At 40.2% G+C, this 23979-nt stretch overlaps 1 protein-coding gene across 1 annotated transcript in view; it reads left to right on the top strand.

Annotated features, from left to right (window-relative positions):
• The window catches only part of IL5RA (interleukin 5 receptor subunit alpha), a 188015-nt gene that overhangs the window by 81989 nt on the left and 82047 nt on the right, over positions 1-23979 (top strand). The window contains exon 4 of the mRNA XM_078662390.1: positions 16776-16917. Coding sequence (XP_078518516.1) covers positions 16776-16917 — 142 coding nt within the window. The remainder of the gene's footprint in view (positions 1-16775; positions 16918-23979) is intronic.

The raw sequence follows: 23979 nt of genomic DNA, 5'->3' as shown, positions 1-23979 counted from the left end.
AAAGACCGGGGCTTTATATGCTTCCCAAGATACACAAAAATGTGTTGGACCCCCCCCATTGAGACCTATAGTATCCTGGTGTGGATCCATACATGACCCATTGGGCCACTATCTTGATGTTTTTCTTCAACCTATAGTTCAAACCAACCCGTCGTATTTACAAGACACCACACATTTGTTGAATATTCTTCAAGACATTAACATTCCTGAGACTGGAGAAACCTGGTTATGTACAATAGACGTGGTGTCATTGTACACGTCCATTCTACATCTTGAAGGCATTGAAGCTATTGAATGGGCACTATTGAGACAGGAACACATAAGAACTAATAAGTGTTTCTTCTTGAACTTCTCAACTTTTGTCTTTTCCATTTCTATTTTCAGTGGAAAGATCAATTCTTTCTTCAAGCCAATTGTGCATCCATGGGCTTTTCAGGAGCCCCCAGCTATTTGAATATTTTCATGTTAAAATTTGAAACAGAGCACATTCTTTCAGATATTTTGTGGACATCTAAGTTATTCGTATATCGTCGCTTCATTGACGATATACTAATCATTTGACATGGGCCACGAAGTGAGTTATAATCCCAGATCTTGAAGCTCAACAATATGAATCCCCGGATTCAATTCACTTTTCAGATTGAATCACAGAACATAGCTTTTCTGGATGTTTCGCTAAAACTTTCAGGTACTACCATTGAGACCAGTGTTTTAAAAAAAACAACTGACCACAACAATAATTTGTTATATCAAAGCTTCCACCCCATGTCCTTGAAACGTCATCTCCCTTTTTCTCAATTCACAAGAATCAGGTGTATTACTTCGGACTCAGATTTAGGCTCGCAGACCATTCAAGACTTCAAAGAGAAGTTATTGAGCAGAGGTTACCCCCAACAAGTAGTAGATCAGGCTGAACCCAGATCACTTGCATTACACCGCAATAATCTTCTGAAAAAGACAATAAAGCAACCTGGCTTAGCTAGAGAAGTGTTTGTTTCCACATATTCTAACCATTCCAATTTCATTAAAAGGAGCATTTTGCAATGATGGGATTTGTTTCAATCAGAACCTGACTTCAAAGGAATCTTTTCTAATCCTCCGTTATTTGCATACAAGGGGTCACGCAATTTGAAAGAATTTTCAAGCAAACCCGCAGCCAATGTTCAAGTCCCCTATAAAGGGATGTCTATCTGTATGAATTGTTCGCATTGTAACAATGTGATCACAGGCAGAAGCTTGCCACACACTCGTTCAGGCAAAAATATTTTTCTAAATTTCATTGCAAATTGCAATAGCCATCATGTCATTTACATGATCAAATGTCCGTGTGATTTACATTATGTGGGGAAGACGGAGAGAGTTCCCCGAACCCACATTACTGAACATAAGAGTAAGATTAGGACTAAAACTATCAGTTCACCATTAGCACAATATTGGTTAGCTGGAAAACATACGACTGCGCAGTTAAGATTTAGTGTTCTTGAGTTGGTCGCGATTCGGCCTGACAGAGACATGTCCAGAGTTTTATCCCAACGAGTCTCATTGGATTTGGTTTATGGAAACAATGTCGCCGAAAGGGTTGAATGAAAAATTCGAATTGTCTTGTTTCCTAAAAATATTTACTGCATTTTATGATATCGCTCCTCTGTGCTTGTTAAATTCCTTGTTGCTTGTTCCACTCAATGGCAGATAGGTTTTTTGTATGTACTAGATCAGGTTATCCACATGCCCATTGTTTGATCTATTTCAAAATTCAATATTTATGGTGATCTTATTTTTTCTGTCACTGTTTGATTTTATATGTGACTGTTTTGTCATTCTTGAAGCTTGCCCACATTTACCCCGTCCCCGTCCCTTTCACTTTTCCTTTATCTTCATTTTATTTTATCTTTTATCTTTAATTCACTTTAATTTTCACTTTATTTTTCGTTCCACTTTTTGAGCCGATTTCGTCGTAGTAGATGCACAGTCACACCAGTCTTATTTCTATTTGTACTGTCACCGTGTCACATTTAAACGGAGATGACGCACAAGCTCACCTGATGGAGCCGGCGTCTTCCGTATGGCAGTGTGTGTTTGCATCCCCGCCGTTTCTGGTGAGTTTCACTTTTTTGAGGAAATGTCTGTACGTTACTGTGCTTCTCTTACATTTTGGGTTACCATATTTACTGGGTTTCACTTGGATTCACGGAAGGTTGTGCTGCCCTGAGGCTCATATAATGCGGTTTGACTCTGCTTTGCGACTTGGATTCCAGAAATTTAAATAAGGAGTTTTTAGGTCTTCCCCCAGAGTGATAGAATTTCCCCCCCGGTAACCGGACGATTGATGGGACATCTGGACCTTTGAGCGGATACCTTCACTCATTGGAGGGCCCGCCTTGTGTGCACCAGACGAGGAGTCATGCCTTGTCCCCAGGACTAGTTTCCCTGTGTGTATTTCTTCTTTTTTCTTTAAAGTACCCCTGTCCTGATGAAGCCATAAGAGACAACTGGCGGAAACGCGACCGCGACTGCGTCGACACCGTTGCGATAAGGAGTCCCCTTATTCTTGTATAATTTTTGTTTGATGTCAGGCGCCTTGATTAATATATACTTCTTGTGTTAAAGAGAATTTACAACTCAGGCGCTATAAGGACTTCCTTTATCGTGATACTTCACTCGAAGTTAGGAGTGGGTACTGTTAGAAAATTGATTCACTTTATTTTTCTGTTTCTTGTAGGGTACTTCATTGTACATATAGTGTATATATTGTATTTGTAGGTCTTTGTATATAGGTTTTTGTTTTGATTACTAGGTTGTTTTGTGCCACCTTGTCTTGTGACTCGTATATATGTCCTTATGAAATTGTATCATTTGATGCTAATACGAATAACTGTAAATAACAGGATAATTAAATATATCTTGTTGTGAAAACATATGTTTAATTGATTCCTCAGTACCTTTGATTCTACTTCCTCATCTTTTTGATGTTTCTTGCCCAGGTATGGGAGGGTAATTTGGGCAGAACCCCTTCATAATTTTCTAACAATATTTATACCAGCTCCTTTTTTCAGGTGTTTGCCTTTCCATTTTTGAATGCGTCTCGACAAGTATTGTGATAGGTAAGCGTCGGAGTTTGGCCACTGTTTTTCACCATTTTGAATTCACCAAAACTCACTTCTCAATGGTTTTTATTTGTGTGCAGTATTTCAGGATTGAATTTGAATTGAATTTGAATTTGAATTTGAATTTTAAAATATTTGTAAAGCGCTCTTATACCGAAACCGGTTCCATGGCGCTAGGATTCTTGTCGGCTTATACTTTTGCTCTGATTGCATCCACTTGAGCGCTAGAGGTATGCTGCGATTCATTTATAGCCTTTTTAATTCACGTTTTTTTAATTCACGGTCACTTGTGCACATTTGTGTCTATGTGTTGACTTTTATATTAAGTTTCACTTCAGCACAATTCTGTTTTTTTGTTTGTGCACTTAATAGGTTAGACGTTAGTTTCATGACACTGCATGAGATGTACATCTATCGTTCTCCTCCTCTTCGGCCCTCCAGAGCCCTGATGTTCCATATTTTCATTGATTGCTTTGACATTTTTTTGTCATCTTAAGCTTCATATTGAAACAAGATTATTGATATATTGCAGATTCCCCTGACAAAGGGCTTATGTAAAAGCCCAAAATGCATTGGGATATGTGAAGTTTTATTTTTTACGTTGATTACAAGCTGTATTCTGTTCAAATCACCTTTACGAAATATTTCAGACTGCTCACCCTGTCCTGATGATGATCTTAACTAAGTAAAGATTGAAACGTTCTCGACCCCCAATGAAAATCCCCTCATTGTACATATTTCTTGCAGATCTCTTTATGTGATATTTCGTATATTGTTCACTTCCACTCAGTCACGTTACACACCCTGTCACTTATGTGAGCACCTGAACGTATCTTAGATTCTGTTTAATGTGAATAAATGCTACACATGTTGCCCTACTTATCCTGCACCCTCTTGATTTAGTTTCTAGACCAAATAACTCCGTGCTCTCACCTGGACCTATAGGCCACCCTGAACCATTGTCTCTCTTACATGTGATTCAGAATGAGGGCCTTAGCATTTGCATGTTACACGCTAGACATGCACTAGATGGCCATCTAGATTGCCTTGCTATAGAACTGACTCTGAACTGCGGGAACTATAAACATTGCCAGAACCTGCAATGCAGTACTAACCGTAATAAAGGGGCTGCATGGGCTTCGAGCTGTATGATGTTATGAATCAGATGGAGAGCTGGGAGTCCTGCCATGATCTCTGTTGCTACTAGTCCAGCTCTACTTATAACAAAGAATCATGAGCTCTGAGTTGCACAAGTGTCTGATAGGAGCTGCGTGAGATCTGAGCTGCATGTTGTTCTGAACGAAGGAAGAGTTGTGAGTCCTACTGTGATCTCTTTTGCTACTAGAGCAGCTCTACTAAGCATCCATGATTTCCAGAGAGAGGGCCAGAGCTGTGAGTTGTTTTCGTAATCTCCTCTGTTGTCCACACAGCTTTAATAAAGCATAACAATGAAGATACATACGCCTTGGGCAAGTTCAGGCCTTGAACTGCTCACTATAATAGAAGAAGTTGTGGTTGATGTGAATTCTACTATAACCTGCAATACCATAGTAACCTCAGTGAAGGAGCTACAGGAGATATGTACTCTACCATATTCTGAAGAACTAACCATGGAGTTCTCCGAGTAAGTCTAACTCTATAAATACATGCATACGTATGAAGACATACTAATACATCATACATACATGCATGCTGCTTTCTGTGTTGCCATAATCGCAAGATGAAGGATCTACATCTGCTGTGATCCGTAAAATATCTTGCAAGCTTAGCAGCACTGAACTCTGTCATATCATGCAATGTCACACTAATCATAATAAGGAAACTATAGACTCTGAGGGCATAATGATGGGTGGGCAGAGCTGTAAACTAACATAATCTGCAATGCTATACTAAACAAAATAAAGAAAGTCAGGGGCTTTAAACTGTGTCAGGTGAGAGTGGAAGCAGGTGGTGCTCTGAAAGGGTGAGTGGTTGCCTGACAGCACTTCCTCCATCATCCAACAAAAGCTGATCTGAGTTGTGACTAATAGTGTCACAACTAACCATGCATTAGTCGACTTCATGCTTTCAAAGAAAACTCCATGAGAGAAAGGATGGGGTGGAAGAGAGTACTGCCTTCACTTTGTCTCAGCTATAACAGGTATTAATACACTAGGATGTTTGGGCCACCATTCTAATATAGCTGACCATAGAAAACACCCTAATATGACAGTCACAATGTCAAGAAAGATGACTTAGGCAGTCACTGAAGATCAAAGGTATACCAGCATACAATACATAACTTACATAACTCACCAAGCTGGAGTCAACTGGAAAACTGGCATGTCCGATTTGAGGCTGACCGGTGGACTGTGGTCACTGGTGGGGCAGGGGCTGCCAAGTGGTTAAACATAGATGATACCAGCTTGGGTTCTTAGATGAAGTCGCAAAAATTGAATCCTTAGTTGTTGTAAACAGGTATTTAAAGAGAAGGTCCATAGAATTTTAATCAAAAAAGGGAAGACCAGATTGTCGCCAAAATGTTGAAAGTAAATACCTCACAGGAGTCCAGGTAGTATTTCCAGGTAAGAATCTTTATTCAGGTTGAAGTACAAAGGTTGTAAATAGTTAGCCAGGGTAGAAGTTAAGCCAATATGTAAGATGGTATGAAGGCCCTACCAGGAGCTGCTTTCCTTCAGCTCAGCCAGGAGTCAACTGACCTGCATGAGTCCCATCAGATTCTATGACATCATTGAACATTCTAAATGTCCGCAGACTGAACAAGGCGGGAAGACAGGGTGGAAAGGAGGAAGAGAAAGAAAGACCTTACAACAGAAAGCTACACTGACCTTCCTGGTGTGGGTACTAAGAACCCTTCACTGCTATTTTTACCTAGTCTGTAGCCATATCCTCCTGAAAGGCCCAATCAAATGTGCTCTATTTAAAGTAGATACATTGTCTTTTGCTACATTGCGATAGGTGTCTCATTTGTAAGGCACCTGGGAACAGCACTGATATGTGATGCAGTAGTCAAGGGTGGATTAGTCCCATTATGTTTTAACCATACTGTGTAATTTTGCGCTGCACATTTTCCTCTCAGCTCTAGATATAAGAATACACCAACTTTTTATGAGACGGTAATGTAATATTTAATTTATAATTAACACAACCAGAATTTATTTTTCATCATACATTTAGTTGGTCTGAAAACAGCAGAGGTGCAGCTTATCTTGCTCCCTTGCATATTCTGCCTCTTCTCATATATAGTGAATTACAGTGCCAATCTTGTTTTTTTATCTTAAATTCTTTATTTAAATGTTATATACTTAACATACCCAGTCACCAAAACAAACACAAAATTGAATTATTATCCACAATGGAAATGTATATATAAAAAATATTGCCACATTTAAGCACTTAGATAAGTATTATTACATTTGTATATCTGGATGTTACACTAATCCTGTAATACTGAAGATGATTTAGATAGAAAATTCCAGAGTATGTAATGCAATGTAACATGCATAAAAAACACGTTATGCTCATAAAATAATGATACTAATTATTTACAGCAAGACAAATAATTAGGAGACATTTAAAGATGCCAATCGAATTAATTGAAGGAGGCTTTAGAACCTCTTCAAAAGCTCAAGTTGTGAAAACCTTTGCTGATCTAGATTGGGATAACTATGAAGTAAAGTATCGCCATAGTAAACTCCTTCCAATTAATGAATTTGGAGAATTAAAGTTGGAGAAATTGACTCTATGGTTATAGCATAAACAATTCCATTAGGTTTTATAAGAGTTTCTTTCAGTTTCCTTCCAATTTGTTGTAATCTGTCAGAATGCAGTTGGTAAGAGTAAAGCTACTGTTCTGCTGTTCATAGGAGGTATCTTAGTATATGAGACCAAACCAACCAGGAAAATATTTTGTAACAAACGAGGGACATTTGTTTTCAGAACTTCAATAATTAAGTTTCAAACTTAGACCTAAAACTGATATACTAACGGGCACTTATAAATAATGTATACAAAATTTGATTTAACACAGGAGAGTGGACAACAATGTTAATTAAGCAATTTGTTACATTGTAATAGATATAGCTTAAGATGCAGTCTTTTGTAAAGACAAAATAATGTTTGTGTTGTATTGAGTGCACTAGATGTGGTATGAATTCTTGACCATATAAACCCCCATTGTTGAATTGACTACACTGTATTCAAATCATTTTCCCATTGAGAATTAACATTAATGTTATCTCTAACAGTTTCTGAATTCATTAATAGATTATAGATATAGATTAGGTAGAAATGCCTCAGGACTAATTGCTATAACTCTCTCCTTTTTAGTTTTCAAATAATTAGGTAATAATTTTTCCATTTTCTTTTGCCCACCATACAATTGGACTTTAGATTTAGATTTTATTAGAAGAGCATATGCATTTCCATATATTTTTGTCAAAGTCCATTTTAGCCTTTGCCAATTCTTCAAGTACTTTTTTTTAGAAGTAAAATGTGTTTTTATATTAAGTACTTAATTTTAACATCCCTTTGAAATACTTATTAGAGATCCTTATTTTAATGTGAGACATCATTTACAATGACATCCCTAGCAGAAGCCTTAAAGGTATCCCAAGTGATGTAACCAGACATATCTACAACTCAATTTAGTTTAAAATATTTCTTTAGCCAAGGCTACAAATTTAGATACAAATTACATATCATTCAACAATCAAGTATTGAATCTCCATCTATGCTTTTTCTTTTTTTGAAAGATGAAATCTAAATTAAATATTACCAGTACATGATCTAATATTAGGATATTTCAAGTTTCCGAGCATAGAAGGCAGTCATATTTGAATCAATCAATTCTAGAATTAAATCCATGCACCTTGGGGATATACAAAAATTCACATACACCTGTATTATGTATTCTCCAAGTATCAGTTAATTCCCTTTGTGAAACAACTCTTGAAAAAGTTTTTGCATCTTATTATGAATATGCTTATATTTAGATTTCCTGTCTAGAAATAAGTTTAGTATTTGGTACAATCACCCCCTCCTAATACATTTTCATCTGGATGGTTATTCGAGATCATATTAATAAAGCTTGGAAAAAGAAATCTCAGTATTCAATTGGGCTATATATAGACTAATTGAATGCATCTGCCTTCAGAATGGCATGAGATAATGTTCTATTTTCCTTCTGAAATGTTCTTGCAGTAGAAACATAACCCTCCCACTGTTGTTTAAATTTCATCACCTCATTTACAGACAAATAGGATGTTAGAAGCAGAGCAATGTTAGTCTTAAATTTAGATTAGTGTCTCTTGATGGAGTTACCCAGACATCACACATTCCAAGATGCAAATCTAACCTTTACATTAAGTCAATGATCAAGGCAAATCATAAAACTAAAAACACCATATCACACACGATCCCTTTAGCCACAGCACACCCAGGAAATATATTGACACCACCTCGAGAAAAAAGAGAAAAGGAAAAAATTAATCGAAAGTAAAGAGAATGGCACCAGATAAGAATAAAATGAGAGACAGTCAGGAGCCAATAAGCTGTGAGTAAAATGATACGAATAAATAAAAATAGTTTTGAAAAGAAGATGAGAGCTACTTGAATAAACAGCACACCTCACCTGCAGCCGCTGCTTATCCACAATATCCAATTAAAGACGTATGACCAACACTGGGGGGCATCTACACAAAATAACAAGTAGAAAAAACATGAAGGAAAAACAAAAATGTTCAATTAGATATTACAAGAACATAACTCAAGGAGCATTCTACCATCTATCCATAAGCACAGCCATATAATGAAAGACATTAAAATATGACAAAAATATGTGATATAACAGTTCTAAATAAGCATGTATTAGCCATCAAATGTATACTATATTCTCTGAGTGTCTGAGTATCTTCATGCGTTATAGTTTCCCACTGTGAGTCTCTCTAAACAAATAGGGATGAATTCAACCATAAAGTGGCCTCGATTGCCTCAATGCTGGTCTTAAATCCAAGAATTGTTTATGGATTTCAGCTGTACTCTTTGCTACATGCTTTAAACTAAAATATTATGTCCTGAACAGATACATTGTTCTCTCTCTTGTTTACCGCCATCACCACCTTCATGAGAGCAGTATACTCTAAAAAGAGCATTATTATACCTCTTGGTTTCTCATTTCTGCTCATCAGCTGTAATGATTTACCCAGAAGATGAGTTATGTGGATGTTAATCTCATTTGTATCTTAGAGCCCCAACAATTCGTATAAGAAACGTTTTATGACGGGCAAAAAATCCTCAACCTCCACTCCATAAGGCAGATCATGTTCTCTAAAGTTATTTTTTATTAATTTCTTATTTCAAAATTCTCTTCCTGTTTTCCAGGGATTTTGGTTTTGGATTCTAGATTAGATAGTCTCTGCTCAACATTCTCTGCATTACTAATATGTTGCTTTATCTTCAAAATTAGGTTACCATGATAGACCATTTATCATCAGAGGTTTTCTGTTTGTTCCCTCTATGAATGTTCTAAAAGCTCTAATCCCCTTTAAGAGGGCTTCCATGGTGAATCCAGAATTAGGTTTCATAGACAAAGGTGGGTCTATTTAACCCTTTTGATAGATACTTTGCCAGCTGTGGTGCTTTCTTTTCATACTGAAAACAGGCTAGAGAGTGATGAAACTGGCTTTGGTGCCATGTTTTAATCCATCAGCCTGAGAAGAATCAACTTTCATTTTGCATGCAGAGTGGTCAGAAAGGTAACTGATGTAAAGCCTCCTGAATGACAGCACAGACTTAGTGATACATGTATTCTTCTTCGTCCCCTGCCCCTTTAAATAAAACAGGAGATAATGTAAATGCTCTGTCCATAACAATACTTATAAAAACCTAATAGCAAACTCCTACATATTATAATGTAGGCATATAGTTAAAAGTAATACGAGCCACCTATATATCCAAGCTGAAAAAATAAAAGTGTTCCCTTACAGTCAAGTGTGCAGACTTTCTTTCAGTTGCCTGCATGAAAGTCCACCAAATATTCTGCTGAAGAAGTAAATACATTCCTGTTGTAATCTTTCTTCCCCTCTTTCCCCACTCCCTTTTTGGTATGTCCCTCCCTCTTACTCCCCTCCCCTTATGGTATGTTCCGCTGGAGCTCACCTTAGAATGTTGGCATCCACCTGTCAGTCCAGGAGAGTGTAGACGGAATAAAGTCTGTTCTTCACATTTCTGCCTCAGAGTTGTATTATTACAACACTGGCGACGAGTTGGCGCAGGGGGCCTCTTCTGTCACCTCCCCTTTCTGTGCTCTCTCCATTCTCTGCATGTTAGAGGTTCTCCGTGCTGTTTGTGCCGTGGAGGAGTCTGAATTCATCCTGCAGTGCCGCGTTCCATGCCTTCTGATTCAGATAAGTGGAGTTGTGCGAATTTAAAAACAATTGAAATTTTCTACACGGGATCCTTCTGCCACGAGGGAAACTGTCTCCTCCTTTGAAAAGTCTTGCAGAGTGTGAGGACATCTTCTGCTGCCTCCTTCCTACTTATCATAGGTGAAATACTGCCTCAGTCCGTTGTGCAGTTCTGTGAAAATTCCTCCGGGACTGCCTTGAGATTTCCATCGGATTCCTTCGAACTCACGTCTCAAAGCTCTCAAAGCTCACGTCTCAAAGTTTGAGCTCCAAGTCTTTTGGCTATCGGAGTGCACAGCGGATGAGTTTTCCTGCTGGTGAGGCTCCTCATCGCTGCAATATCGGAAGTTGCTCTTCACAGTGTCACCGGGCTATATGGCTCCCCCGCCCCTGGGCAGCCGGTCTTTGCCTGTGTTGTTCCGGTGCAGCGTCTCGGAGCCGGATTATTTCCTCATCGAGATTCGCGACCTCCAGTGGGCGCTGCTGTCGGTGCGCTTCTTCAGCTGAGGCCTGTGGGTTGGTAACGCGCCTTTGTCAGTTGCTGTCGCGACGGTGTGCGTTCCTTCTCATGTGGTGTTTACCAGCTGTGACCTGCTTGGGGTAGGCGTTATTCTCCTCAGCTGCAGCGTGTGAAGACGCCCTTGTCTGATGCCAGTGTCGGGTTGCTACAGTGCTCTTTCCTTCTTCTTCCGTTAATCAGTACGACAGATGTAGCAGAAGTAAGACTATCCTGGGTACCTGTCAGGAAGATTTCTATTTACATTATTTTGTTTGCAGATATCAAGGACATTAGCATATATATTTTTTTTTTCTTCCTCACAACATTACCTGGTGGTGCGTCTTCATTCGGTGACTATCTCACCTCATGACTTTATTTTGATCTCTCTGCCCCTTCCAGGAACCCACACTTAGAGACTGGCAAATTAGTTTTTACACTCCTTTCTCACTGGTCATCCTCTAATTAGGACCTAACTTTAAGTATAGTTTTATTTACTGTACAAATTAGTGTGGTTGTGATGCTTCCTCCTCAGGGTTCAACGTGCAGATGTTATTATCTGGATTTTTTATTGCATGGTGTGCCTGTGTGTTACCTAATGGCGATACGCACATCCTTACCTTTCCCCTCTTTTATATCTTGTGTATACCTTAGTCCTCCCACCCTCACCTTGTTTGTCCTCTGTGTGCGCGTCATATGTTAATCCAGTGACTTGTGTACCTGGTGCTTTTCTTTCATGTTCCTCCATTACCTATTGCCACCTTCCTGGGCATATCCTTTAATTATGCTATAGCTACGTTTTGGTAACTAATCATTTCTGTGTACCTCTGTTGGTTGGTAGAGTGCATATACATATATTCTATAATCTTTACCTCATTCGGTGGGCATACCTGTTTTTCCTTCCTTACTATGGCTGCGTCATCCATGAGTCAACCGCCTTCCTTTTTAAATGAAATTGGTGATCCTGATATACATTGGAAGGATTGGATTAATCTATTTGATTCTTACCTGATTGCCATAGGGGGGAAAGTTTTCTGCTGTCCGTAAACAACATGTCCTTTTACACATTTTGGGTGTTCAAGGTAGGAAAATTTACGATACCCTACCTGATCCTGAATTAGTAGATGATGAAGTTGACATGGATGTATTTAGGATCACTCTTTTGAAATTAGAAACTCATTTCGGGGATAAGGTAAACGTTGTCCTAGAGCGGCATAAGTTCTTTACTCGTCTTCAGGGCAAACAAGAGTCGGTCACTAATTATGTAGCTGCTCTTAGAGGACTTACCCAATTATGCGAGTTTGGCGAACTTAATAACTCATCAGGGATCAGTTAGTCAGGTGTACCCACAACAGCCGTATAAAAGAGAAACTTTTGTCAAAAAACCCTTCTTTAAAAGAAGCCATTAGTTTAGCACAATCTATAGAACATACAGCTAAGTGCATTTTGTAAATGAACCCTCCCAAAGAGCCTGTCTGTAATGTAACCAACTCCAAGTGTGCTATTGATGACAACAATGATGGTGAGATATAAAAGATTAGACCCAGAGAAGTAAAGGTTGAGAAAGCGGTTAGCGTGACCGAAGGTTTGAAGTGTTTCCGATGCAGCAGCAGTAACCATCTTGCTAATAGTGTTCATTGCACTGCACGTAATTCAACATGTATGAAGTGCAATAAGAAGGGGCACTTCGCTAGAGTGTGTAGAGAGGGGGAGAACAACCAGGTGAAAATGGTTTCCAGTGGAGAGGAACACACTCCGAAGTACGTTTTCCAAGTAAACAATATTGATAGTGAGTCTTCAATGATACATTCCAAACAAAATGAGTATCCTGAATGTACCATTCTGCTGAACAAAAAACCTATGATTGTTTACGCTGATTCTTGTTCTCCATTTACCTTGATTAGTCATAATGTTATGAAGGAATTATTCAGTATGTCAAGTCTTAATGTGTTAAAACCTAACATATCACTTATTGGATATACTAAAGAATATATTCCCCTGGTAGGCATGGTTGAAATGTGTATAGATTTCAGGGGAAGATCAATATGTGGCAACATTTACATTGTAAAAGATGGTTCAAACCTATTAGGTTGGCACCATCAAAGAGAGTTAGGGATCGTGCTGGACCCTAACAACATAGATCAAGTCTGCCTGGGGATGTTGGACAAGGATTTCCATAAGGTTGTGGAGGCGTCCCAAGAGGGGCTTTTAGCTAAAAGCCACAGTGATGTCTGCAACAATAAGAGAGTGTGTGGTTCGGCGATGATGGGAAATTCCCCTGACATATTGGCCACTTTATCTGAGAATGAAAGAGATTTTTTTCTGCTTGAGAGTGATAATGTTGAACGTTCTGTAATTTAGAGATTGTTTCTAGGTGTAACATGGTCTCTACTTGCTGCAGAGGTATCGGTTCCATGACCAGACCCAATGTATTCTGGGTTTTACTCACCATTTCTCTTCCAAGTCGATCCAGTACCAATTGGTTTCAGATATTACTACCGGCCCCCTCTTTGATTTTAAAATATCCTTTCACTTGTAAAGGGGTGCCCTAGACCTCTATGTCATTGTTTCCTCCAGCGTATTGAGAAGGCTTAATGGAGATATCCTTGCACAACAACTTTCTACATGGTCTTTCCTGGTTATTCCCAACATCATGCCCTGGGGTGTTGCTGAATGTTTGCCTTATGGTTTATTTTTGCCATGGGTTGTCAACAGGGGTTACGTTTTCATTCTATTTTGTCTCCTTGTTCGTTAGGGTTACACATGCCTTCATAAATGTTTTATCCTTGTCTATGCCGATCGAAGGGAGATGTGTTGTAATCTTTCTTCCCTCTCCCCACTCCCTTTTTGGTATGTCCCTCCCTCTTACTGCCCTCCCCTTATGGTATGTTCCCCTGGAGCTCACCTTAGAATGTTGGCATCCTCCTGTCAGTCCTGGAGAGTAGGTGACGGAATAAAGTCTGTTCTTCACATTTCTGCCTCAGAGTTTTATTATTACAACAATTCCCTTCCTGCTAGGTGAATAATGCAATAGCTTATTTGTAACCATGCATAGGTACTTTCACAAGTGCTAAAAGTGAAAACTCAGAGCGATAGAAATAAAAAGGAAGCACACCATGGCTGACCAAATTGCCTGACATATTTATTGCCATTTGTAGAATGAACAATACTCCAAATACTTTCTTTTTATTATAACTGCTGTTGAAAAAGGAGCATGAGTGAGCCAATCAAAGTTCCAAGTATTGGTTTTAATGTATGATGAAGTGATGGCAGTGGCGGGTCTTTATTGTGACCTCAGTTTCACCTCATGTCATGGCTGCCTCGCATACTTTGAGCAGAAAGACAACTTGCAAAAGAGATGTTATTCTTTAACCAAAGATCACAACACTTTCAAGGTGACAGAGAAAAGATCAATTCAAAGCTCCATAAATCCTGAAGAAAAGAGCTGTCATGTTGGCACCAGCATGGAGCTGTCCTAGGATGCAGCCATTCTCATCAGCCTCCAAGCCACCCCCCCAATATATGAAGTTCTTCCTGGAGATACCTGCCCATCGCTGCTCACTAGCACCCACTTTGAAAGGACTCTCACTCAGTGTGGTGGATTAGAGAGAGGAGTTACTCACAGCCTGTCAGGTGAACATTTGCACCTGCATACGGTCTGTAACACCTTGTCCTTTCAGGCTGCAGGCCAGGCAGAATAATTGGTGTCATTTGCCTGAACAATATAAAAAAGTGATGGATGGAATGCTTGAATTAATATCAACCAATGGTAGTTACTCAGAACCGCATCACACTCCATCGTAATTTTGCACACTGTGCCACTTCAGTTTAGACCTAGCCATAGGCAAATCAGTCTTGACCCTGCTCCAATGGAAACAGCTCAGCCTCAAATGCAAATGCAAGGCCAGGTTCTCCCAAAACCAGAGCACAAGCAACCCAGAACCACTTTCGACCTTATTGGGGCTCATGAGGCAGGTTTAGCTTGGTTCTAGTTGTACAGCGTGCATGGGACCCTTGTCTGGGCATATGCATCCCACTTGGATGGTCACTCTGTAGGATACAAAAAAGTGATTGATGGTGGGATGAGCGTTCAGGTGCATCTCTGCTCACCCTCCAGCACCCCTGTAGGCTGTCATGTTGCTCCGAGTGAGACAAGACAGGTACCACTTGCAGCTGATCCCAATCTAGGATGGAGTTGTATTTGAACGTTTTGAAAGTAATCAAGTGTCTCCTTTTTTTTTTATTTTATTGAAGAAATAAAGAAAGGGAGGAGAGGGGGGGAGGAAAAAAACAGGAAATGGATATGACAATAAAATACATCTTAATGAAAAGTATCAGCAAATATAAATACAAAAAGGAAATAAGCTTTACAATAAAACTCTTGCGAAAGGCATGGATAACGAGCATGAGGATTTTTGAACAAACGTGTGTGTTAATTAGAATGACAGTAAAAATGCTGTGAATGTAATTTTAACAGAAAGGCAAAAAAGTCACGGTGGTTTGCGTACCTCCATTACGCCCGGATCCGGAGAGGTATGTACTGGAGCAGAGGAGGAAAGATACGTTACCAAAGGGAGCCAAAGCAGATCACGTTTAATTGCCAGGGAGATGGGGGAAACATAGTTGGTATCTAGTTGGTGATGAACACAGACTGCATTCCACCAAGAATGAAAGGAGACGTTTGTAGCTTGTTTCCAATTAGAAGTAATGGTATGGAAAGCAAAAGCAATCAAAAGGTCAAGTAGGAGGTAATGATGAGGAGATCGGGGAAGTGCCGGTGAGAGGGATCCTAGAAAAATTTGAGAAGGGGAGAAGGAAATCTGAAATTGGAAAATCTTTTGTATTTGAGACCAGACCAGTGTCCAAAACTTGGAAATAGGAGGACAGTCAAACAACATGTGTTTGAGGTCAGCAGATGGACAGGAGCATGACCAACAAGTAGAAGGAGTGTCTGGTGAAAAATGTGATAACGCATGTGGGGTAAATAGAGTTCTGTGATAAATAAAGTATAACGTTTGGGTAATCAAGTGTCTCCTAGTGCAACATGCTACAACTGGGAGTTACTTTCATAAAATGTTGTTACACTAACGAGTGAAGACAGTACTTTCCTGGCACAGATGGAGCCCACCTCTACTGGCACCTTTTTAGGGATGACTGGCAGTAGCACATTCAGAGCGTATCAGAGATGGAAGAGACAGCTGTGCCTTCAGCATTGAGACAGACCTTGCAAAAGATCGAGTTTGAGCTTATTTTAGTTTTATTTATACATTATAGAATTCTAAAAACTGATACACGAACACGCAGTTACCTATAAAGGAATGACATATAAAATATATATAAAAAACAATATAAACCATACAAGTGTTTTCAGCATTCAATCAATCAAAGATAGAGAACATTAATGTACATGCAATAAGTCTGAAGCCATCGGATTTTTATTTGATTTTGATTTTAAAAAGGTCTGCAATGTGCTAAGTTTTCCGAACTCCTTTTGGCAGGGCACCAAATGAGTGCCCTGATTTCTTCAGGTGAACTAACTGCTCTACCATACATGGTCAAACTTATTTGTGAAAGGAATGCCAGGTCTATATATTGTATTGTTGAGAGAGGGCACTTTCGCAGCCATATAAGGAACAATTATTGGAACTGGGGGATGTGGCCAGAAAACCATTAGAATGTTGCTTTTTTATTGCAAAGTACAAATGATGCCTTTTACCGTTTTTCACTGATTCCAACATTGAAATTATTTATTGTCTACCTTTGAATTAGTACGAAACTCTGCATAAAGTGAGGAAGCAAACTTTCGCTCTGAACGAGGGTCTCTCTGCACGTGTCTCCACCGTTCTATATACAAATGGTACATTCAGGGAGAGAAGTCAATGGGCTGAGGTCCGACTCCCACCTCATCCAGGTAAGAGGCTGTCCGCCATCTTTGGATGTTTTAGCGAGGATGACGTGCAGTTACCTCAGTGACCAAGCACTATAGAAAATGTATTAAATAGATTAGAACATGATCTATGGGAGCATCCGCGGTTTAGGAGAATCCTCTATGTGGATATTTTAAGAAAACCCACAATAACTGTATGCTTTTTCCTAATATGCTTGCTAAGCAATGTCTTCTGACAAGCATTGTCACATGTCAACATAATGATTTTTTTGAATCAGAGTTTAATGTTAGGAACATAAAAAACTGCAATTCATATTCTGATTGGCTAGTGGTTTTGTGTCTGTGAGATACGTTCTAGTGTCTCAGCAGACACAGCGGGGCATATTTCCAAGGGTGGCGATAGGCAATTATCGTCGGTTTAGTGGTCGTTTTCGGCCGCTAAGCGGCAATAATTCTATCGCTCTATTAGCAAGCTGTCGCTAACTGATGTTAGCGACAGCTTTTAGGCGATAGCGAGCGGTTTGGGGCCGGCTTTGCATGTCAGCGATATTTATCACTAATGACATGCAAAGTGGGCGTACCCAACCTTTTAGCGACTGAAAGCAGTCGCTAACGTCGCTTTCGCCTATTAGCAAGGCAGGCATAGCGATGGAAATATTCCCGCTATCTCCAAAAACTAACGCCTGCTCAGAACAGTTCTTAGCCATGTTATCCAATGGGAGGTGGATAACATGGCTAAGAGCATTTCGTCGCTAATGCGTGAATATCGCTGTATTCTCAGCGATATTCACGCATTTCGCCGCTATCGCTGGATATTTAGCACAATGGAGAAAAACGTTGCTAATAGCATGTTTTCTCCGCTAACATATCCAGCGATAGGCAGCAATAAAAAAATCGTCGCTAAGCCTATTTAGCAATTATTATTGCTACTTGTTGGTAATATGCCCCAGAGTTCTCAACCATTCCCTTGGGGGAGTGGGCACACATACACCCCACACACATCCATCACAGGCGTCATGAGTGACGTGAGCCTGTTAATAAAAAGGGCCCAGATGCACGTGCTCTGGCCAGTTCTAGTAACCACCTACACTGAGTTGGGGTCCTCATTCATTGTCATGTGGGCCTAGGGCCCACTACACAACAAGTGGTTCACCATTAAATGCTGGCCAAAGCATTCATTACCATTTAACTCCCACACGGTGAGAACTAAGATTGTTCAACCCATTGTCTGCATTTTCTGAATAATCTATATTATTTAAGGTTGAGGCCCTCCCAGATAGTGAAAAGGTAAGAGTGCCTTCAAGGGAATTCGTTTTAGACAGTTTCTTAATTAATAGTCTGATTTGTGGAGAATCAACAAATTATCCTCTTGGAAAATAAATTCAGCTTAATGTAATAGAACTTTAAACAAACATGACTACATATAGACCAAACAAACGCACAAACCAGGTGTATAGAAAATAGAAGTTTATCAAACAATTTAAAAATAATTCATATGATATACAGGAAACAAAGAATAGGACTGGTGGTTGATACTAAATTAATGTACAAACAACTCAGCAGAACCTATGAACGCCTATCCCAAAAGTGTACTCAAAAAACAAACAGGATAAGGCGGAAGTCGACGTTTCGGTCTCCTACAGGCTACTTTGCGAGACCATCTTCAGGACTGATGATATTTTCAATCTGTATATTAAAATGTAATCTGAAACAGAAATATTTTCGATTACAAATCTTAACTGATTATTCTAAGTCATCACACCTTGGTATATGCAAACATAAACAACATTTGGACACCTATTTCTAAAACACATGTTTACAAAAAAACATATTTACAAAAAACACACATATATTCAAAACCTATTTATCCTACAAACAGAGTTTGTTTGTTTCTATCAATTTTGACAGTTTAAATCCAAACAATGCTAACTGCTCGCATTTACACAATGTGTTAGCTCATGCTATTCATTTTGATATATAGCTATGTTATCACTATGGTGAACATTTGATGAAGAAAGCATGTCTAATTTGTGCACTTTTCACAGATAAGAGATTATACTGCATCTAGCGGCCACAGTGATGTTTCAAGCCGTCAACAGAGGAGGTAACAATCGCCCTCAGCTCAACCACCCTTAGTAGTGGAAAAAAGTGACTTACAGCAATAATTGTGTCTATAGCGTATGGGTTTCAGCAGAGACACGTCGCGTTGTATGACTCAAACTATAGGTACTTCCGGATGTTTACTGATCCACATCAATCTACATAGATGTAGAAATGCCTAATTATTAGTATGCTGGGGATCTCTATCGGTGCATGTTTCATCCAACTTACAGGTTGAATTACCTTAATTTTCGAATTAGTGACGCGGGAGTGCAATTCCACTCACAGTTGTGGCCCAAGTTGAACAGCGACTATGCCAAAAGCAATCTGTATAATGATACAGAAAAACAAATGTGGGTACGGTAACTACAACTAGCCCGCAATGCGTTAGAAATTGACCACGCTTACCTAAAAAAGGGGGGCGGTTACGCTAATTATTTCCGCAAGACCTCAACCGGGTATTTGGTATGAAGGTAACACTAGCCAGTGTTGGTCCGCAGTCAAGCCCAAAACACTCTGTATAGTAATACAGAAACCTGGTCAGTTCAGGGTATGGCATTGGAAATGAATCACAACAATATTCGACATTCAGGCGCTTACCAAAGAAAGGGGCTGTAGTGTCTGCGGAGCACAAGTTTGCACGGTATTTTCAAATCGGCTCGAACAGAAACTAAAAGGCAAGGCTCAGTATTAAAAATAAAATTAAGTTTGGTCTTCAATAACGGAGGACGCTTTCATTTATGCGCTTAGCTTACCAGTTATCTTTGTTACGAACGTCACAATGCGGGGGTCTTGGCTATCAAATAGGCAGAAACACCTCCTGCCGATAACGCGGTGTTTATAAATGATCGTTTGGAAATCGAAATAGGACTATGTTTGTGAGCGCCATCTTTGAATGGGTTTGGTAACTATGAGGCGGCCACAATAAAAATACCCGTTTTCTACTTTCAACCTTAACAGGGCACCTTACTCTATGTTGGCCGACATGAAACATCATCATGGCATAGATTGTATTTTATGGCATCTCCTATGTAAGAAACAGTTTGCAATTCAATATTTTTACATTTATAAGCTATCCAACTTCCAAAATGAAAAATCGTTATGACACAGATTGCACAAAGTGCATCTTCATTTCATACTATAAATGCATTTAAGAACCAGACAACTGTAAGGATTTACAGCGTTTCAATCCTTAATTCTTTAAACAATTGCAAGGACCTTGCTTGAAGTCCACATGTTAGTCAAAGAGATCTTGTTAAGTTACACAGCATTTGCAGGTTTAAGACAGACAGTTAGTGACATGTAGTCCTCCTACCCCACCACCCCAACCATTTATTCTGCGCAAGTCCAACCCCTCTGGATAATATTGTGTTGTAAGTCGAGCACTTAAAATATTGAGAGCTGTTAGCAATATTGATCAAATATGTATTAAACAAAATTAGATGAGGTACATGAATTGTAACTTGCTGTACTGTTTTTTTTATTTTATTGTATTAACGTTTGTATTTAGTGTGCACAAGGTTTAAGGGGATCAGGACACTTTAAAATGGAAGGTGCATAGTTTGATAATATAAGGCACATGTAGAGAAGGGAGATTAAGGGATGGGCACCACAAACCAATTTAAGGAAAATGAAAAACTGGTAAGAGTTAGATACAAAGATGATTATGTGGTGGGACAAGAGCCTTAACGGTGTTCGTTGAGTGGTCGACTGATGTATGAGTATGAGCAAAACCCCAGACAGAGGAGGAAATCAGCACCAGAAACAACAGTCAACTGATTCCTGTACACCTCCAAAATACCAGATGAAATACTAGTGAAAGGGCTGATTCTGATGATTAAATGGAAGGCGAGGAGAAATAGTGCTTGAGGAGGAAGATTTTAAATTCTCGCTTGAAAGTGACTAGAGAGGCAAGAGTACGAATCGATAGCGGGGTAGCATGCTGTCAAAGCACACCCAGAAAAAAGCTGGTCAGAGAATTTTTTTATCATATACTTGGATATCAAGCAGTGGAGCATCTGAGCTTTGTAATTGGTTGGAGCGTCCACAGCCCTTTCATTTACTTGGCAATCAGCGAGTTTTATCAGAGTTTAGGTTTAGGCCTGTACAGGTTTGTATGTCGATGTGCCTTCACTAGCGTAGTAAAGGAGTCATGTGATCAGAGCACCCAATCAAAGAGATCAAGTGTGCTGCAGCATGTTGAGGTGCCTTAAGTGGAGCAAGGTGAGTCTCGGAATACGCAACAGCATTGCTTTGTAATAGTTGATTCTTGAAAATGCCAGCTTGGTAATAAGACATATTCATTTTTCCCATAGACCAACCGAAATGTTCTTCTGACATTCATTGGAGCGGGTTTCTATATTTGATGGTCTCAAGTCTCAACAAAAAATGAATGATACGGCAATCACTGATTTTAGTGAAATAAAAAACTGATTGCTTTTTTAAGCTGCATCGATTTTTGTAACTCTCATTAGGGCCACTGGAATAATGCAACAAGGGATGGCCAAATTGTGTGACAGGGTTGACTAAATTATGTGGCATAATGAGACCACATTTTGTGATAGTATAACATCATTTTTGGTTATAAGGTCGAACCTAGCCAGCGCTTGTGCTGTCTCTTTGGGACATGTTGTATATATACTTTGTGGGTTTACAACCCGCCCATTGCTTTTCATTTGTTTCTTTCAATGTCCTTTAAAAATCCTTGCTTCCAAGTGGTTAATCGTTCCTATTTGTCCCTCATTTTCATATTTTTTTTACAGAGTTTTATTTAGCGCGAACTTGAGCCGAATCGGGAATCCGAGTGCTTTACATAGCTCCAGTTACGTTACATGAGAACACACATTCATTTTTTTTTCTTTTTTGTTAGGCACAGGGAGATTAAGTGATTTGCCCAGAATCACAGGATGTTCAGCATCATTGCCGAGACTCAAACCCAGTTCCCTAGATTCGAGGTCCACCGCCCTAGCGGTTAGGCCAACTCCTCTTCATTGGTTGTTTACTCCCAGGGAGCAGGTCCCCATTACTTCTAGACTCCCATCTGTCCCATTTTAACAACTGTAAAAGGGACAACTTTTTCCTTTGTCCAAGAGCACTCCACATGAGCGCTCAATGTTTTCAGTCGCATTGAGCTCTGACTTCCGTTTCTGTAAACAGGGCTGTAATTCTTGTTATCTCCTCACATTTACTGTGCGCCATCCCTTCTTCTCCTGACACACCAGTGTGATCCCAGAAAGTGTACATGTTGCCTGGAGGATGGGCTCCTCTGGATTTGGTAATGTTTGTGCTGACTTATATGCCGTTGCTGGGGCAGTGTTCTGCTTGTCATTTCTTTCTTGCAAAAACCAGGAGGGAGCCAGTGCGGTATTCTTGGAAGTTCAGACCACAGTCGAGTTCCTGATCTTTCTGCTTCAGACTACTGAGTCCCCATCCCCACAAGCCCTGTCAGCAGCACACGCTCATTACCATGCTTGCTTATCAACTGGCACAGCCCTTTAAAATTTATTTTAAGACTATAACTGAATCGCTTGGACAGGAAATAAATTGCAATGTGAGCTGGACCCTGAGGAGGTGGAGCGGTGGCTATGCCTGGCAGGCAGACTCTGCACTTTCTGCACAGCCCTACTTGTCCAGGACATGCATGTATTCCTTCCTCCTCCCTACACACTTTTTTTGCCTTTGCTTACGTGTTCCCCTGTCTGCACACCTCCTCTGCTACTCTTCTCCCTGCCCATACTTCATTTCCCCTTCCCCACCCCTGTCCAATACCCCCTACCTATCCTCGGTCTCTTCCCATCCCTCACCGTCTTCACCTCTTTATGCCTATGACTCCTTTAAATACATCTCTTGGCCCTAAACAGTGCCAGTGCTCTCCACAGTCCACTAATGTCTGAACTCTTGTCTTCCTCCTTTCAGAGAGCCTACAAGGTAGCTCCCACTGCCCTACATACAATTTGTACCCTTCCTGTCCATGTCTGCCCACTGCCACATCTCCCCTTGCTCTATGTCTGCTCACTGCCTGTGCCCATCTTACCCTTGCCTGTCATCTGCCTGTGCCTTACCTGCCTCTCCGCGGCTTGACCTGCTCGGTGGATCGTTATCTTTCATATCTGCCTTTGCCCCTCCGGTTTCTCACTGCATGATCTCTGTCTGTGTTCCCCCTCTTTCACCAACCCTGCCATCCTTGTTTCTGGTCCCTCTGTAGTCTGTGTTGTTCTTTAGCAGTTTTCTCTAGTGGCATATTTTCCAGAATTCTTTGAAAAGAAATGGCCTCTGACCCCAGAGTACAAACTGAGCTCAGCATTTGGGAGGATGCAACTGGGCCAAGACATGCAGGGTATTGGGCGTGACTGCAAGCCACTCTTGCACGCCTCGTTGAACTCTTCAGGCTCCTTTAATGCAGATCTCCTGACCTCAGACTGGAGGTGTGCAGGCCACTCCAGCTGAGACCCCAAGTGTGCAGGTCTTAATCCTGTAGGCTTCAGATGTTTCTGCCTCTTCTGTTCATCTCTTGTCTGCAACCAGTTCCGAGATATGCAGGTATCTGACCTCCAGGCTGAAGATGTGCAGGTCTTTCATGGGGTCCCATGTTTGCAGTTCATTCTAATACAGAATTCCACTCCTCACCTTGCATGTCCCTTGTGTCGGGGCTCCAAACTGCAGGCACTCCCTCAAGGTCCACGAGCCTGCAGACAGGCAGGTCTCTTCACTGGAGTTTGTCGAAGTGCAGGGGTCTAACCACCAGTCTGAAGATGTGCAGGCCTTTCACAGGGTCCCCATGTTTGTGGTTCATTCTAACACAAATGTCCACTCCTCTCCTTGCATGTCCCATGTGTCAGATCTCTAAACTGCAGTCACTCCCTCTCGGTCAATGAGCCTGCAGACAGGTAGGTCTCTTCACTGGAAGTCTTTCTAGTTTGACCCGATATACTGGCGACTGCTATACAGCATGGCTACAAAACATTGCTAAATACATCAATGCCCATG

This window comes from Lissotriton helveticus, chromosome 9 (assembly GCF_964261635.1).
Source record: "Lissotriton helveticus chromosome 9, aLisHel1.1, whole genome shotgun sequence".
Taxonomy (NCBI): domain Eukaryota; kingdom Metazoa; phylum Chordata; class Amphibia; order Caudata; family Salamandridae; genus Lissotriton; species Lissotriton helveticus.
Note: the sequence above shows the minus strand (reverse complement) of the source record. Positions and strands in the feature narration are given on the sequence as shown.